At 45.1% G+C, this 16,510-nt stretch overlaps 1 protein-coding gene across 8 annotated transcripts in view; it reads left to right on the forward strand.

The window, feature by feature from the left end:
• si:dkey-100n23.5 (cyclic AMP receptor-like protein A) overlaps window positions 1–16,510 on the forward strand; it is a 71,549-nt gene that overhangs the window by 25,754 nt on the left and 29,285 nt on the right. For 7 of the 8 annotated variants that reach the window (XM_044130641.1, XM_044130645.1, XM_044130644.1 and 4 more), the window contains 2 exons: window positions 4,061–4,108; window positions 10,783–10,865. In XM_044130641.1, coding sequence (XP_043986576.1) covers window positions 4,061–4,108; window positions 10,783–10,865 — 131 coding nt within the window. The remainder of the gene's footprint in view (window positions 1–4,060; window positions 4,109–10,782; window positions 10,866–16,510) is intronic. The other variant, XM_044130648.1, reaches the window with a different exon arrangement.

The following is a 16,510-nucleotide window of genomic DNA, read 5'->3' on the forward strand; positions in this document are numbered from 1 at the left end:
GTAAATACATTTGAACAGAAGACAATCAGGAGTCTGCAAGCTGTGACTCTTTAGTCCCCCCACAGGTCTTGGTAAAGAAGTTTGGCAGAAAATATACAGGCATAAGGATAATTTATATCTAAAAAAAGGTCAAAGGAAAGGTTAGTTCATGCCGTTCCTGTGCTTGAGGAACTGCATAGAAACAATGTTCATACATTTGAACTTTAATAGTTTTTTTTTTCATAAGATCCAGTAGATTTTGCTGGTATGTATAAACTTTATTTAATTAGAATGAAGGGGATTTTTATTTTGGTATTGTGAATATTTCTCATCCTTGAACCAGGTTGTACTTTAAAATTGCTCAATATTTATCTGCAAGGTGTTGTGTGCTTCATGGATTAAATATGAAATCCGTCTGGGATTTGGCCAGAACAAATCCAATAATTCTTCTGTGCTTCACAATGTGTTCATACTCATTTAGCCTTTTTTTTTTTTTTTTTACATTTTTGTTGCAAGACAAAAATGAGTTTAATCATTTTAATTGGAATTTATATCAATCAGCAACACAAAGTGGCACATAATTGCGAAAAGGAAGGAAACTGATACATGGTTGTTGCATTTTTCTTTACAAATAAAAGTCTGAAAAGTGTGGCCCCCATTTATCCAATGCAACCGATCACCTTCAACGTTCACCTAATTGGTAAATAGAGCCCAAGGACTTTATGATATAAAGAAACATGTGATTGTTACAACATTGCTAAATAATGCAACTACAGGATTACAGTTAATGCATATTTTCTTGATCCTTTTTGATCTTGCTTTGTCACAAAGTAAAACAATGTTAAACATTTATGACCTTATTTTTTTTTTTTACATTGTCATAGTAGGGATGAGGTTTTCCTGAACTTTCCTTTGAAACACAAAGTTGTCAAGTTTATGCTTAGGATTTGTTATTGAAGAAAATCACGTCTCTCGTCTTTGTCTGACAAGGACGTTTTCTTTTTTAGGCAATTTAAAGTTGGTCGGGTCGGTTTGGTAACCAGTTCATGAACTAATTTATCTCCTCGATGATCTGCTCTACAATTTGGCTTGAAGGTCCGTGTAACTTTCCATGTTGATGGTGCAGCAGGAGCCCGGAGGCAGCGTTATAAACACCACTGAACATGAAGCTAACGGACGAACAGCGTTGCTTTTTGTTTTGCTTTTAATCTATTTTCTCGTCGATTCTCGTCAACCAGACGCAAAAGAAAAGTAAAAGAGAAGCAGGCTGAAACCTCATAAGCCTCACAGCGGCCTTTTATTATGAAAGCCCGCATTCCTTCTTCAGGCGGCGGCGGAGTGAGAGAGATCTCGCAGATAGCCAGGTAGCAGGGCGACGACAACAGAGAGCGACAGCAGGTAGCTGAGGGGCAGGAGGAAGGAAAAGAGGCTACGCAGCCCTTTATCATGGCTGTGATAACGAGGGGGGAATGAATGTAGCTGAACGCGGCTGCAGCTCATAACTCATTCAGCTCACAGCGTTCAGCTATCGCTCCCTCTTCCTCTCGTCTCTGCATCTGTCTTCCACCTTCCTCATTTCCTTTTTTTTTGCATTCATATGTCTCTCTCACTCTCTCCTCTCTTTCTCTCTCTCTGACTGTACTCCCACATGTTCTCTCTGTTCCCCCCCACCCCCCACCTCTCCTTTCCCTCCACCGTTTTGCTTTCTCTGTCATATTTATGAAGAGCTCAAGCCTTATCTTTTTTCAGCTGGAGGCTGTCTCACTTGAAAGAATTTCACAGGCTTTGAAAGCGGGGTAGGTGGCGACTCGCCGCTAGAAAAGGATAAAGCAGAAGAGAGCCGGGATGCTCACCGGACATGGAAGTTCTCGCACTTTCCAGACGAAAAAGATAAGGGAGATGGGCGGACTTAAAAGACCGTGCAGATCACTGGTTTACTGGTTTTTGGAAAATCTTAGACATGATGCTCCGTGACTGTGTGAGGCTGTTCTAACTAGCCTCACACAGTTAGAGGGTTGTTTTTTTTTAAGCTAATGAGTCATTTCTGGCCACGCAAACACAGAGGTGTGGGAACATGGTGGCATGTTTGTAGAAAGATGCAATTTGCTCTTTTGGTTTTAAAACTATCCATGCCCCTGTTTGTAACTTTTTCACATCTTAAGCCTGAATTTATTTTTATTTAGATTTTCTGCGATAGATAAGCAAGAACAAATAATCTTTTGAGTGATGTTCAATGTTTTTCGGTACTTGTAGCATTTTGCTGCAATTCTTTGCTGACAGAGCTGCAAAACAGTCAATCAGTTTTTTCTATGAAGCACCTTTCATACTAAAAGCAACTCAACGGGCTGCACAGATCAATAAAAACAAACCCACAAAACAAAACAAATAATTATCCACCCCAACCCCAACATGGAAAATACATAAACTGAGCGGAAATGATGTTTTCTTCCAATATTGTCCAGTATTTAGCTCCATGCCCACAGCATAATGCTGCTGCCACCATTTTTCTACAGCAGCATGGTGTGTTCAAGTTCTTTTCCACCACATATAGCAGTTCACCTTGTGACATGGATAATATTATTATTTTTTCTTTCAATAAAGTGGAGCAATAGCTGTCTACGTATACAAGCGCAAGATTTCACGTACACGAGTTGCAACGGTCACTTGGATGGAAGAGGTGCTACTAGCGATTGTCGCCTCATCGCAGAAGCTACATAGGAAATGAATGGAGAGGGATCAACGTTGCCTAAGTGCAAATTTATTACCATTTGGGTGGATGACTGTCATTTTAGGCACTGGCTCGCTTCGGTTGCCAATCTATATGAGGCTAGGTGGATTCTGTTCAAAAAAATCTTTTAAGCTGGGCATTAACGAGGCTAAGGCAGAGAGTCATTTCCAGTGTTGAAAGGACAAAGCCTTGTGTTTTAATTATTTGTCTGTTTTAAATTTCATTCAAGTTGGCATTAAAAAAGTTTTTAAAAGTCTTAAATGTTGCTTTCTGAAACCCGCAGATCCCGTGTTTAATACATTGAGTTTTGGCATCATGTGTGAAAATATGCAAAGGAATAGTGGGTGTGATTACTTTTGCAGAGGACCGTAGCTGAAGTTCCCACCATCCGACCGCAGCGAAAGCGTGTTTGCACTAAGGAGGACCTGGCCGCGGCTTAATGATATTGCCACTTATTATCAGCATTTGTTGATTTTGATGGATGGTGCTGCTCAGCTGGACAACAGAGGGCTGCTGTGGAACAGCTTCAGTCTAATGGCCAAATGGCTGCTTCCCCCACCACCACCACCATTCCTCACAAACACACCACAGTCACACACACACACACACACACACACACACGCAGATTTACAATGACAATCACGTCAGCACAGAGAAACCATGGCAACATTGAGTTAATAAATAGCAGAACAGAGGAGCTTTTAGTGCATACTGCTCATGCTGCCGTTTTTGTGTATGCGCACGAAGACCTCGAGTTTCATCTTGGGTAAGATAAACCCCCTGACTTCCAGTTGCCCGCCCCCCCTCCTCCTCCCCTCGTCATCTCAACCATTACAAATCCCAGTCTTGTGCGCGGCGTCTTCATGTGTCGCACGCACGTTCCTGTTGACATTTTCCCCCGCATTCTCTCCAGAGAGGAAGAGCCGGGAGTATTCCCACGTTCCTAGCTGAGATCTCACATCTGCAGTGTTTGCCCCCCCCCTCGGCCCCTTCCACATCCCTCCTTTTTTAAAAATATTCTTGTTTCTCTTTGCCCCCTCTCTGCCTTGTTTTCCTCTTCCCTTGTTATAGCGTGTGTGTGCGCTGGAGCTGATCCGTTTTAGTGAGATGCTGGGAGCTGTTTAAGTGCTCCCCTCTGCCTCTAAGCTCCGCGCTCTGCTGTGAATTGGGCAATTTGGCAGGGCCGCGCGAGAGGGCGGAGGGATTTTGCATCGCCGTGATATTTGTTCCAGCTTGTCACCACAGGCACTGACCTCTAAACATTCCTCTCGAGAAAGAAAATCGCAAAATTCCCTGCGTTTCCTCCCCACTGCCCCCCACTAATAATTCTCTCTTACTATTGTGTGTCCACAGATGCAGTCCTGGCGGGGAACCTTCAACCCCGAGCGCGAGAGACGAAAGGTAACTCTCTCTGGCCGCCACATTTCTCAACACACAATTATGTGTGCGCGCCGATCGTGAGGATTACAGATTCTGCAGGATTAGTGCTCGCCCTGCTCACTGGTGCAGGTGTCAAGCACGGCAGGGAGCAATTTGACCCCTTGACATTATACCCCTGGGAGTGCTTGTGCATGTGCATATGCACGTGTAGTCGCGCTCGAAACGAGACCCTTCGGGGAAATGCCAGGGATCAGAGGTGCACAGCTTGTAGGAGGGGCACGTAAATTACCCTGAGTTACATCAGATAGAGCACGGCAAAATGGGAAACAGAAATGAAATACTGGGCTGCGGTGACTTGGTGTAAATGGTAGAATTTAACGCAACAGGACAGCTCCAGAAAGAAAGCAGGAACTGATTAATGAATTTAAATGTTTTTGCATTAAAACAATTGCCTACCCCTTTGTACAAAATAAAAATCCTGCATAGACTTAAGAATTTCTGGAAAAGTATAGAATTAGGTCAAAGTATGTCTCAAGCCTGTTGAGGAAATTAATGTTGAGTATAAAGTATGTTGGCATGTCTAACATGGTGACATTGCACACTAGTGCAATATATATCAGAAATACTAAAAATGCAAATGGTTGTGGAACACTGAAACACAGGAATAGTTTAACAATACTTTTTATATCCACTTATGTTGACCTGATTTAAAATTCTTTTTTCTGCCAGAATAAGTCCTAAAGTTTTTAAAATGCATTATGAAAAGCTGTATTTTGTTTGATATATACACTGGTGTTAATTCTCAACTTGTTCCCTTGCTGTAAATGCTGCTCTCCAGAAAAAAACTCAGGGATTTTTCACTCATTTTCACTTCAGCCCACATCAAGATCATGAATGGCCTCAAAGGGCCGGTTGTAACGATACGTATTAATGAAACCACCTGTCAACAAACTGTTAAAATATTAATAAATAGCTGTCTCTACATTTGATGAATACTTTCTTGAAATTAAATAATAGTAAACCTCTTTTTTATATTTGGCTGCAAACAGATAAAAACTGCTTTGATTTGACTGATCAAATAATATACTACAAGCGCACAACTATTTAGTCTCTAAAGTCAAGAGGGCCACGCAAAAAATTACGGCGGGCAGGATTTGGCCCCCTGACCTTGACTTTGACACATCTTCAGATGATGTGTTATTCAAAAGACAGAATGGAAATGTTTACTTTTAACACCTACTCCGATAAAGGCGTCTTCCACCAGCCCTGTAAGGCAAACAGAGGCTTACGTAAAGTTAGCAGCATAAAAGCAACACCTCCGCTCCTGTTCTTCCTGTCGTCTCCACCCTGCGGAACCAGGTGTGCAGTTGAGGTTAGGGGTTAAGGTTATGTAGATGCTGCCCCTAAGTGGCAGGGATAATTACTGCACAATGAACTGGCGTAACCCTCACGGCATCCTGTGCATGTGTGTGTTTGTGACAGCAGCAGCAGCAGCAACACACACTCCTCCTCATGTGGGCTAATTGCTATGTGTAGCACAGAGTGTAAATAAGTCAGCAGCGGTTTTTATCACACTCTTTCCTCGTATTTCTCCTTCCCAGTCGCTTCCCTCATTTCCATCTCCCCCCCTCCCTGCCTTTTGCTTTGCGCTCTCTCTCTCTCTCTCTCTCTCTCTCTACCTCTCTCTCTCCCTCCCTCATCTACCCCCTCCCTCCCCCCACTTGCCGTCTGTCTATCTCAGTCTTGTACTCATACGCAGCATGAATAAAGCAGCGAGCCAGGTTCATGGCCATGAATATTTATGAGAGTTTATGCGCGCGCTGCGATGCTTTAAAACAACAACAACAGCCTCCCAGATTGCTCTTGCCATGCCAGCGAGCTGCGGTTCATGTGTGTCACGAGTGTGTAGCAGCAGGTGTAAACTACAGAAAGCGATTCCTGCAGGTTGTCTAAAGACCGCCGGCTTTGGGTCGTGCTGCCGCCGCCGCCTTCTCCCCCTCCCCCCACCCCGCTCTCTAGCGCTTGCACACGTCGCTTCCTGAGTTTGTCATTCTTTATTCCTCTCCCTGGCACCTCGTGGCACCCTCTCTTTCCCTCTCGCTGTCTACGGACGTGCGTCTGTGCAGAGTGATGACGTACATTACTGATGCTGGCAGCTGTCAGGGCCATAAGTCAGATGGTTGTGACCTATCTCTGTATATGTGTGTGTGTGTGTGTGTCTATGTCTGGAGCCGTTTGTCGGCAGTCGGGCTTAAAGACGTATTCACACACACACACGCACACACAGACAAGCGCCACGAGGTCTCGCAGCAGCACAGGTCACGGAGAGCATATTCAAAAGGAGGTTTTTAAGTCATCAAACCACAGACACACACACACGCACGTGCGCGGACGCACACACCTTTAAGCACATTTGCACACGCAGCAGCTCGGTCCCGTCGGGTAGCAACAAAACTGGCTGTGCAAACAGCGAGCCGCTTGTTCTCCGTCTTCTCCAGGCGTTTGTTTACAAATCCACACAAGCTTTGCCTTGAGTAATAATGTGATGTGTCTGTGCATCTGCGTGTATGCGGGTGTGTGTGTGTGTGTGTGTGTGTTTGTGTGTGTGTGTGCTCCTACATCCCTAACCTTGTATCCCACTGAGCTTTAGCCCTGCATGAGTGCCTCCTCATTAATCCACTTAGTTTTGATTTTATTTGTCTCCGACAGCACAGGTCTGTGCGAGCAAGGTGCAGTCAGTCTCTCAGAGGTGCAGGCCTGCTGAGAAGTTTACATGCCTTGTCTTTGGGGGTGGGAGCGACATTGCTTTCATTTAGAGCTTTTAAAAGAAGAATTTGAACTGCTTTAGTTTTCGGAGTGGAATTATTGTACGACCCCAGACTTCGGTGATTGAAAAAGAAGAAATGAGTGCACAGGTTTGAATTTTTCATGAATTTTCTCTACTCCACACACACACACGCTTAGAAGCTCAAATATTCATTAACGGGCTTTTCAATACTTTGATAAAAATCATTCATCAGTTTCAGATCATTGTAGAAGCCTTATCTCTTCCAAAACCAAGGTTGGTGCGATTCTTGTTTCTTTTTTTTCTTTTTTTTGGCTGATGTTCAAGCTCCAAACTTCTACTTGAGTTAATCAGGAAGTCGACTTGTTTGGCAAAAGTTTCCCACCTCTTTCATCCTTGCGTAGTCTGTACATAATAATGGATCAATACCGTTTGCAGCGAAGCAAACCCTCAGCATGATGTTGTCGCCACCGTTCTTGATGGTTGGAAGGTTTTCAAAGCCAACAACACTGTTCCACCAACACATCAGGAAAGTCGCAATACTTTTTTGTGAAAATAAATAGAACATTACTTCCCACATCGCTTTTCCTATTGTTTCACAAAGCAATCCGTTCATCTTGATTGATAGAATATTCGCACCGCTAAACCTCCACTCCAGGTTTTCCAGGTTACTCACAACAGCTCACCGCGTTGCATGCTCCAAGCATAAGCAAGTAAAGCTTATCACAATTGCAGGCTGCTAAAAACTGAACAAGGAAGTCCGTCCCACTCACATCTCAAAATGTTTATCTTGTGTCATAAAACTTTGTGGTTTAACTCTGCTAGCGGCTCAGTTGAAGTGACTACAAAAGAGATGACTGAACTGCAAACGTGTGGAAAGCGTCTTTGCTGGAAAGAAGTGGAACGGAGGCGGGAGTTGATATTTTTCAAAATATTTTCCAAAATAAAATATGCCACAAACTGCAGTTAATACGAGGACCTTGACAGACGAGTGATGTGGCCGTAAGCCGCATTGGAGAGAAGGAAAAGTGTTAGCCACTTCCTAGCCAAAGTGTCCGCATTATAAATGGAACTTTTCGACGCCAGCTTTTGTCTCCAAAGGACAGTGGCACCAAAACTAGGTTTTGGATGGATAAAGAAGGCTAATATTAAGCTTCTGGAATGGCCCTAACTTTAAGACATCGTGGACTAGGTTTTAAAGCAAGTCCACGTCCAAGAAAGAAAAGAAAAGGAAAAATATTTCTTTTTTCCATGTTGGAAATATGAACATATCGTCATATTTTTTTATTGTAATTCTTTTTAATAACATCCTTATTTTATAGAATTGCGGAAGTTGGTGTTAATTGGGTTCAGATCAATTCTACTTAAAGTGTAAAAGTTGCAGGCAGGAGTTTTCAAGAATGCGTTGCATGCTCTAACCCACGTCACATAAACACGACTAATCCCTTTAGTGGTTATTCATGAGTACTCGAAGCAACATTGCCCTATAAAAAAAAAAAAATCTGAATATTTTAAGAGTTTCCCAGTGAAAATCCTTAAAACGCCGCCGAATCGGATTGTACCTTCAGTAAACCCGACGCGGTTATTTTTAGAGGCAGCTTGTTGTGAGGCGAGCGTCAGCCGAGGCGATGGGGTGAGTGCTGTGGGTGGCGGCGGCGGCGATGGTGGGAGGCAGTGGGGGGAGGGGCGGCTCGCGATAACTGTCTGTAATCTAGTGAGTGTCATTAACGTTGGGAGCGCTGCGCCCGCGCCGCATAATTACGGTTTCATTCCCCCTCTGCCTCCCGAGCTGTGCAAGGGGCCTCTGACACCGGAGGACTGTGATTAAAAACACGAGGCACTTCACCCGCACTCTTCCTCCTCCTCCTCCTCCTCCTCCTGCCAGTCTACATCCTGTTCTGTTGTTCGCTGAAATTCCTCCTTGTTGGAGATTACCTGGCTTGATCCGGTCGTCAGAGCGTTTTGTTTATCCAGTTTTTTTTTTCTTTCTTTGCGTCCTTTTCTTTATCCCGTGGTGTGACTCATGCAATGACAGATGAAGTTAGGACGACAATAGGCAGATCTTACCATGACCACTGATGCCAGAGAGTCCCATAATAAGAGACACTAATAGGGCTAAAACTAGCGTCTGCCTTCGGGTCGTGCTGTTACAGTGATGCAGAAATACGACCGACTTCCTCTCCGTTGATCGTAAGCAGCCGACGTTTGTACGCACACATACACACACACGTATAAGATAAAATACCACCAGATTTTCATTTGAATTGTTTAAAAATGGCTGGGTTAAAGCTTGCATGCCTCAGGGTCTTTCTGGTGAGTAATTAATTTCCAGCATGTGAGGGTAGAGACCGGAGCTCGTGGGCCTGCCTCCTGGCTCCGAGCGTCGGTGCGTGTGTGTGTGTGTTGGGGGGGGGGGTGTCTCTGTGTGTGTTACAGAGAAAAATAAAAGGGAGGGAGACTTTGCGCTGCCTCGGATGCTGCGTCCTAGCCTGGCGGAGGAGGGGGAGAGGAGAGAAGAAAAAAAAAAAAAAAACAGCACAGCGCAGAAAATCGATCCAGGGGCCGCTCTTTTCAGCCTCTTCCGGATGCGAGAGTCCTCCTCTCCCGGGAATTAGATAACGGCTTGTAAAAGCTCTCCAGCACCGAGCTCTTTCCACCCTCCTCGACTTTTAGCTGCTGCTGCATCTTTCTGCCTTCCTGCCTGTTCGTCCGCAATATTGCCTTTGCCTCCCCTCCTTCGCACAACTGCAAAGTATTAGCCTCTGGTTTAATTGGAATCCCCGGTTCTTTCTCATAACTTGTGTGGATATTGTGTATTATCTGCAGCTTAATATTTTATTAGGTTCTAATTGGCCTTTGTTGCCTGCCTCTGTGCTGTGATGTGCCGGTTAAGGCGCTAACTACGGGTGCTTGTGTGATTATCAGCCTCCTCGCGAAGGTATTCTTTTTTTTCACACTGCAACCACAAACCTCGGTGTACATAATTACGATCTGGAAGAGAAAAAAAAAACATAGATGATTTTCAAAGAATTAAAAAAAAATGGTTATCTAAAGAGCGTGGCGTTGGTGTGTACTTTTGTAGAACCACTTGGCTGTCTTTTACGTCTGTACCAAAACTCTACATCCACAAAACATTTGCTGTACAAAATCGCTCAAGCCCAGTCAGTTTGGATGTGGGTGTTCTGCGAATAGTATTTTCAAGTAGGTTTCTACTTTGACTGGACCGTTTCTAATAAGCTTTGATTTAAACCGTTCCATTGAACTTCCTGCTACAAGGTGACCTTTCAAAAAATGATCCAGTCTTTCCAGCCTCTATCACATATACTTGGAGTATTGCCCTGCATTAAGTTACATCTCCGTCCCCATGAGCCTAGTATTGTGCTTGTTCCACGTTTCCTGCTAAAGAAAATGACCCCCACAGCATGATGCTGCCAGGTAGCCTAGTAGTTTTCATTTTTGGTCTTATGTATGTTGTTGTTCCCTGCTTGGGGTAAACTCTACACAAAATGTATTTTACTTATTAGTACTTTAAACCTTTCACCAACCGTTTTCCTGACCTGTCTGCTGTGGTTTTTGGGCTTCATGATGCCGTTTGTCCTCTAATGTTCTCTAACAAACCTCTGACAAACATCACACGTGGATTTAGATCGAGGCCAAGTTACACAGTAGTGGACTTTTTTTCCTCCATATGGGTGATTTATGAACACAGTTTGTTGCCCTGGATCTCATTTAGGTCTGTTGGAGGAAAAGGGGGTTTGAAAACAAATGCACGCCAGCCTTTTCACATTTTTATTTGTGAAAAAAAAAAAAAAAAAACAACCAAAGTTTAGGGGTGGGAACTCTTTTTGCAAAAAGGGTTGCAGTGTTTCTCTACTCAGTGAAGTTAACCGCGGTTTTATTTCTCCTCCAGGTTTTCTTGGCCGAGGAGATCAAGCCGCTGAAGTGGTATCCGTCCGTTTACCTGCTGGTGTCCACCTTCCCGCTGGTTAACAGGTAGCTGCTTGGCCTCACCTGGCCGCCATATAAACCCCGTTGTTTTATTCGCTTTGTTCCGCTCATCCTATCTCCTCCTCCGCTGCCTTAGCATATCTCGTCCTTTGTTCTCCCTTATCTGAGCTCTCACAAAGACTTTGCAGTACGAGCACTATAAAGGAAGTTGCCGTGTGTGTGTGTGTTCTGTGTGTGTGAGATGGAGGAATAAAGCATTTTATTGCCTTTTTTTTTTTATAAAACAGGAGTTTCATCAGCTGAGGTTCAGCAGGAGGAGGTCCGGTAAATGATACCCCCCACTTCCCACCGCAGTACCGTTATCAGTCTTTCGCCCGCTTCCCTTCCCTTCCCGTCCTCCAGCTCTCCCTCCCCACCTCCCCTCACCGAGCCGGTGTGATTGACAGGTCAGGGTTACTAAGTGATTAGCTGTAGCGGCTCTGCTTGTCGCCACAGCCATGTAGGCGGAGACACAGGTCAATTACAGGGTCAACGTCTTTCAAAGGCTCCGGCTCAAACACTACCCCCCCTTCCCCCAACACGCACCCTCCCTCTTTCGCCCCCTTTACCCTTCCTCTCTCTCCGTTCACCTCTCCATCTATTCCACTCGTTCCTCCTCCTCCTCCCTGGCTGTTGGCTGATGAAGATGACAAACGGCATCCTGTGTTAACCTCCCTGCTCTCCTTCCTCTCTCCCTCTTTTACGCTCTAAAAGTCTGTTATAGCCCCCATATTTTTACTCCTCCTCGCTCGGGCTTTCCATCTTTCTGCCTCTATGTTTTTATGTCACCCCCACCACCACCACCACCTCCTTCCTTCTCCTCCTGCACTTTTCCACACAAAGCCCCGCTCTCCCTCTCCTGAGCAAATACGCTCTCGCTCGGCTCCACTCTGCCTTCCTCCAGAGAATGAACGAGGGGAAAACAGGAATGAATTGCTCCCTCCTCGTCGTCATCCTCCTCCTCCTCCTCCCTTGGTTCAGCAGCAGCGGCGGTGGCAGCAGCAGCGCTGGCTGTATATATCTCCGGCTCCTATTAATTTGTTAGCCCCCCACCCCTCCTCCCCCCCCTTCGTCTCCCCGGCTCATATCCTCTTCCACCTCCTCGCCTCTTTTCCACCATCTCTTCCCTCCTTTTCCTTCCCTCCCCTCGGCTAAGTGCCGGAGTGTGTAAAGTGTTTGTCACGGTGCCGTGCCGATGTCGCTGTGCTCTCGCTTCCGCGCCGCCTCGGCTCCGCGTGTGTTGTGGTGCGCGTGCGCGTAAAGTGGGTGGCTGGTTTTCTGTGTCGAGGCGAATGTGCTGTCGCTGCTTGTTGCTGCGGAGCGCACGGCGTATTTGTCCGCTTCAACTCGAGAGAGAGAGTGTGTGTGTGTGCGCGCCGCTTATTTTCCACCCTGCTTGTGTCTGCCTGCGAGCTCTTCTCCACGCGCGCGCATGCGTGTGTGTGTGCGTCTGAGTGAGGGATTATTTCTATCTGAGCTCCAAAGCCTCCTAAACAGGGCTTAGAGAGACGGCCCAGGGCAGCAACAGCTAAAGCCGGCGGGTAGAGCAGAGCTCTACCCGCTCTGCTCTGTGCCCCCTGTCTCGATGCCATTTCTGCCTGCCCTGATCCATCGGCAGGCACTCCCACACACACGCCCACACCCGCACGCACACGCACACACACACACACAGACACATTCTTGTTTTGGCCCTCATCTGCTGCCACACTCGCAAACACGCACATACATAGTCAGACGCCACACACAATTTTAATCTGTTCCAAATGCTCACTGGTAAATGTGTTAATTCGACACCAGCTGTTGCGAATTGAAATGGGAAAGCGCTCCTGCTTCCCCCCCCCCCCCCCCCACACACACACACACACACAAGCACATGCATGGACGAGCCATTATACATCATTTTACCATACATGTCTCTCTCCCTCTCTCTTCCTCTCTCTCTCTCTTCCTCCTTTCTCGCACTCACTTGCCCTCATTTGGCAACGCAAAAGTAGCACCAGACACCCACATCTTCTCACTTCTGCCTCCTTCTTATCCTCCCCTTTCTCCTTCGGCGTCTTTCTCCTGCTCTCTCTTGCTCTCCAGCCTGGCTCGGCTTCTTTCTCTCTCTCAATCTCTGTGTGTGTGTGTGTGCGTGTGTGTGTGTGTGTGTGGGGTAGCACTGCCCGGGCACGACTAGAGTTTTCACAGTCTGCTTCTCACATCGCCTCCCCTGTGTGCTTTACGGTGTGGGTGTGTGTTTGTTTACAAGGCTTGTCTAGATTCCTACTGTGCGTGCTTGTACGCTTGTTTGCATAAATAAGCCCTCTCCTCGGAACCTGGCTGCTGATTTCAGAGCGGCGTGGTTTCTCCGTGTGCGGCTCCTAGTCTTCTGCGAAGACTTTTTGTTCCATTTGTGGCGTGCGGAGGCCCGGTCGAGGTTCTCTGTGGGATAAACTTTAGGAAAAGTAGCACGCTTTCACGGGATTTACTCCAAAAGTTCAAACGAAGTGTAGAACGTGGAGCTACAGTTCTGGGAACGAATTTTTACCCATTTACGGATTTTGTCTGTTTTTACTTTTTTGTCGCGCTGACATGTTTCGGATCATCAAACTAATTTCAGAATGAAACAAAGACAACCTGAGTGAAAACTAAATGCAGTTTTTAAACTAATCAAGTGAACCTGGTCTTGAGTGAAAATGTAATTACCCCTTACACCTCGGCCATTTGAATTAAGCATTAGCAATATTTGGCAAAGTTGTTGTAATTACTTCCAGAGGAATTTTGACCCCTTCTTCTTTGAAGAGTTACTTTAAATCAGCCTATTTAAGGTTATGTCACAGAGTCCCAACTTTAACTAGGTCAATCCAAGACCATTTTGCCATTCAAAGGTGGAGTTTCAGATTAGTTAATTCTATTTTACTTAGAAAGTACATCTAAAGAAACCTTATGCTTACTCAAAGTGCCATAAAGTAGGGACAGATGAAACAGATAATAATAATAATAATAATAAATAAAAAGTAAAAGAAAGTAAGAAAAAGACAAAATTGAAATGCTAACAGAAAGTGGTGTAGCTGTTGCAATACAGGTTTTCTTGATATCATTTATCCTCAATTTAAATCAAAGACAAAATCTGCTGTTCAGCTACTCATAGGACGGTCTGATAAAAAAGTTGGAAAGTTGAAGTAGAGAGAAGTTACATTCTCTCTACTCACCTAAGCTGTCTTACTCGTTTAAAAAATAAAAAAATAAAAAAAAACTTCTTGGGATGCAAATGTCTCAGTTTAATTGATTAGTTTTGATCGTTAGGTCATGAACATTCAGATCGGATTCTCAGTGCAAGACTGAAGACAGTTTGTCAAATCTAAAGCGAAAGCAAAGGAAGACGCAAACATCAGACTTTCTGTGTGTAGGCAGGTGCTGAAGTCAGCCTGCTCACTTGAGGGAAATTTTGCATCATTCTTCTGCGCACTTTTTAAATCGTCACGTAAAAAAACCCAAAAAAACCCAGCATCGTTCAGTTCGAAGGTCTGAAAAAAAATCAGCCATATTTGACTTTCATGTTTCATCTCTTTCAGCCAGCTGCTTGGCAGTGCAACATTTTAAAAGCGCACCTTTTCAGAACCTTGTTTACAGCTTCATGCTAGTAACCGACCCAGACCTCGCCTAAACAACCCCTCTCTTGTGAACGAGCAGGAATAAAGCCTGGTGCCAAATCCACCGCTTGCCTTTCCTCCTTTTTCTGAGGGCTTGTCTTCTAGTCTTTCTCTGATGTTGTTGTTGTTTTTTTTTTCCTTTCCGTCTGAGCTCGATGCCTTTGAGCAATCAGAGTTACGTGCCCAAAGGAGGGTGCTTCAGCGTGGATAAATTGGCCCTGGCGGCAGAGCTTGAACCGGTGATGCGTCTCTAACCTTGAGTTCACCCTGTCACCCCAGGAGGTAGCTTGCATCCTCCTAGTTATTCTTGGTTTCCCTCGACGCTGCCTGTGGGTTTCGTGGTGTCTGTAGACCTATACGTGCTTGCAGGGGATTTTATTTATTTATTTTTTTTGGTATGGGCTGCCTACAGCGTCAAAGCCTAACCCCCCCTTCTTCCTTTCTGCCTTTCTCTAGAGGAGATCTGATTTCCCTGCTCCGGGCGAGCAGCGAGTACAAGACAAAGTGTGCGTTCGTCTGTGTGTGCTTTGACGCGCGCCGCACGCTCGCGCGCACGAACGAACAATCCGGGCCAGGCAGACCTTCCACATCCCCGTTCTGCGCTTTGAAAAACGAGGGAGGAAATCTCAGAGCAGCAGTTATTATTCATCCCTCAAAGAGAACGGGGAAGAGTGGGAGGGGGAGGGGGAGGGGAAGGGAGGAATGGATGGAGGGAGGAAGAAAGAAAGAGAGAGCCAAAGAGGAGGGCTGAAGAAGGGGTGTGTGTGTGTGGTGGGGGGGATACATTAACTCTTATCTCACTGTATTTGGCGTTCTGCATCCCAGGATGAGCTCCCTCTCTCTTTCTCTCGCTCTTTTGCGTTATTTCCTTTCGACAGTCCCTTCCTTCCGTTGCTTGCCTCTGCGCCTCGGAGTGTCTCGCATTCAGAGCGGCTGGATGTGTGCTCGCGCCTCTGTGTCTGTGTAGGCTGGTGTGTGGTTTGCTCTGCCTACCCCACTGTCTTTTTGTGGTGTTTTCTCAGCTTCAGCAAGTAAACGGAAGCTGAAAGGCAAAATGCAGGGTTCGCACTCGCGTCTTTGAGAATGTCAGGACTCTCTGGTTTTTTTATTGCTTTGAAATTGCATTTACAGATTTGGGCAAATTTTGTTGACGACCCTTCTAAAAATGTGTAAAAAGTCTTTTATAAATAAAGCCTCTTCAACAGCAGCAGCATTACATGATAATGGAAATTACAGATAAATCCAACCTTTAAGTCGTCTGCGTTTATTCAGTGGAAAATTCTGACATTAAAACAATAATTTCTGACAAAATTTCTCAACTTTGTACCCCTCTTGTTAGCACTTTATTGTATAAACCCCCCGAAGCCAAGAGAATAGCAAGTATTCTTCGCTTATAATCTTTCACTGGGCCGAAGCATGCAGAGAGAGGGATACCTGATCAATCCTGGATATACTCTTTCTTGATCAGCCAGAGTCCGGGTTAATAACATAGATTTTTGTCATTTCTGTTTTGTTTTGGATTGTTATTCTGCTCAAAAACATAAATCGTAACATATTTTCAGTCTTGTATAAAGGCCACCAGATTTTTATTCATGATTCTTTAATCTTAAGGTTACCAGAGCCACAGCATGACAGATCCGCCGCCGTACTTAACAATATGCATGAGGTTTCTTATGGCCTTTTCTGAAGCACTAATGTCCATGCTCTAAATCAGTGTGGTCAGGAATGGCTCTGCTTTGTCCGTGTTCTGATCATCTGTGCTAGCTTGTCAGATTTTGGGTTGGAGAGACAAGTTAGTCGGCAGTAAATGAAGGCCTTACCATGTCCGCAGGTGCCCCAAATCAACAATCACTGTTGCAAAGATAAGGTAAATGTTCAACCTAACCACCCCTTCTTAAGATGGTTTCCCAAAACAAGATCTTTCCACTCCCTTCCAATTTTACGGGTTACAAACAACAAAACATGAAATTTCGTTGTTGAAAACCGATTGACCAAATGCTTAGAAGGATGAATCTT

The sequence above is a fragment of the Gambusia affinis genome, linkage group LG11 (assembly GCF_019740435.1).
Source record: "Gambusia affinis linkage group LG11, SWU_Gaff_1.0, whole genome shotgun sequence".
Classification (NCBI taxonomy): Eukaryota; Metazoa; Chordata; class Actinopteri; order Cyprinodontiformes; family Poeciliidae; genus Gambusia; species Gambusia affinis.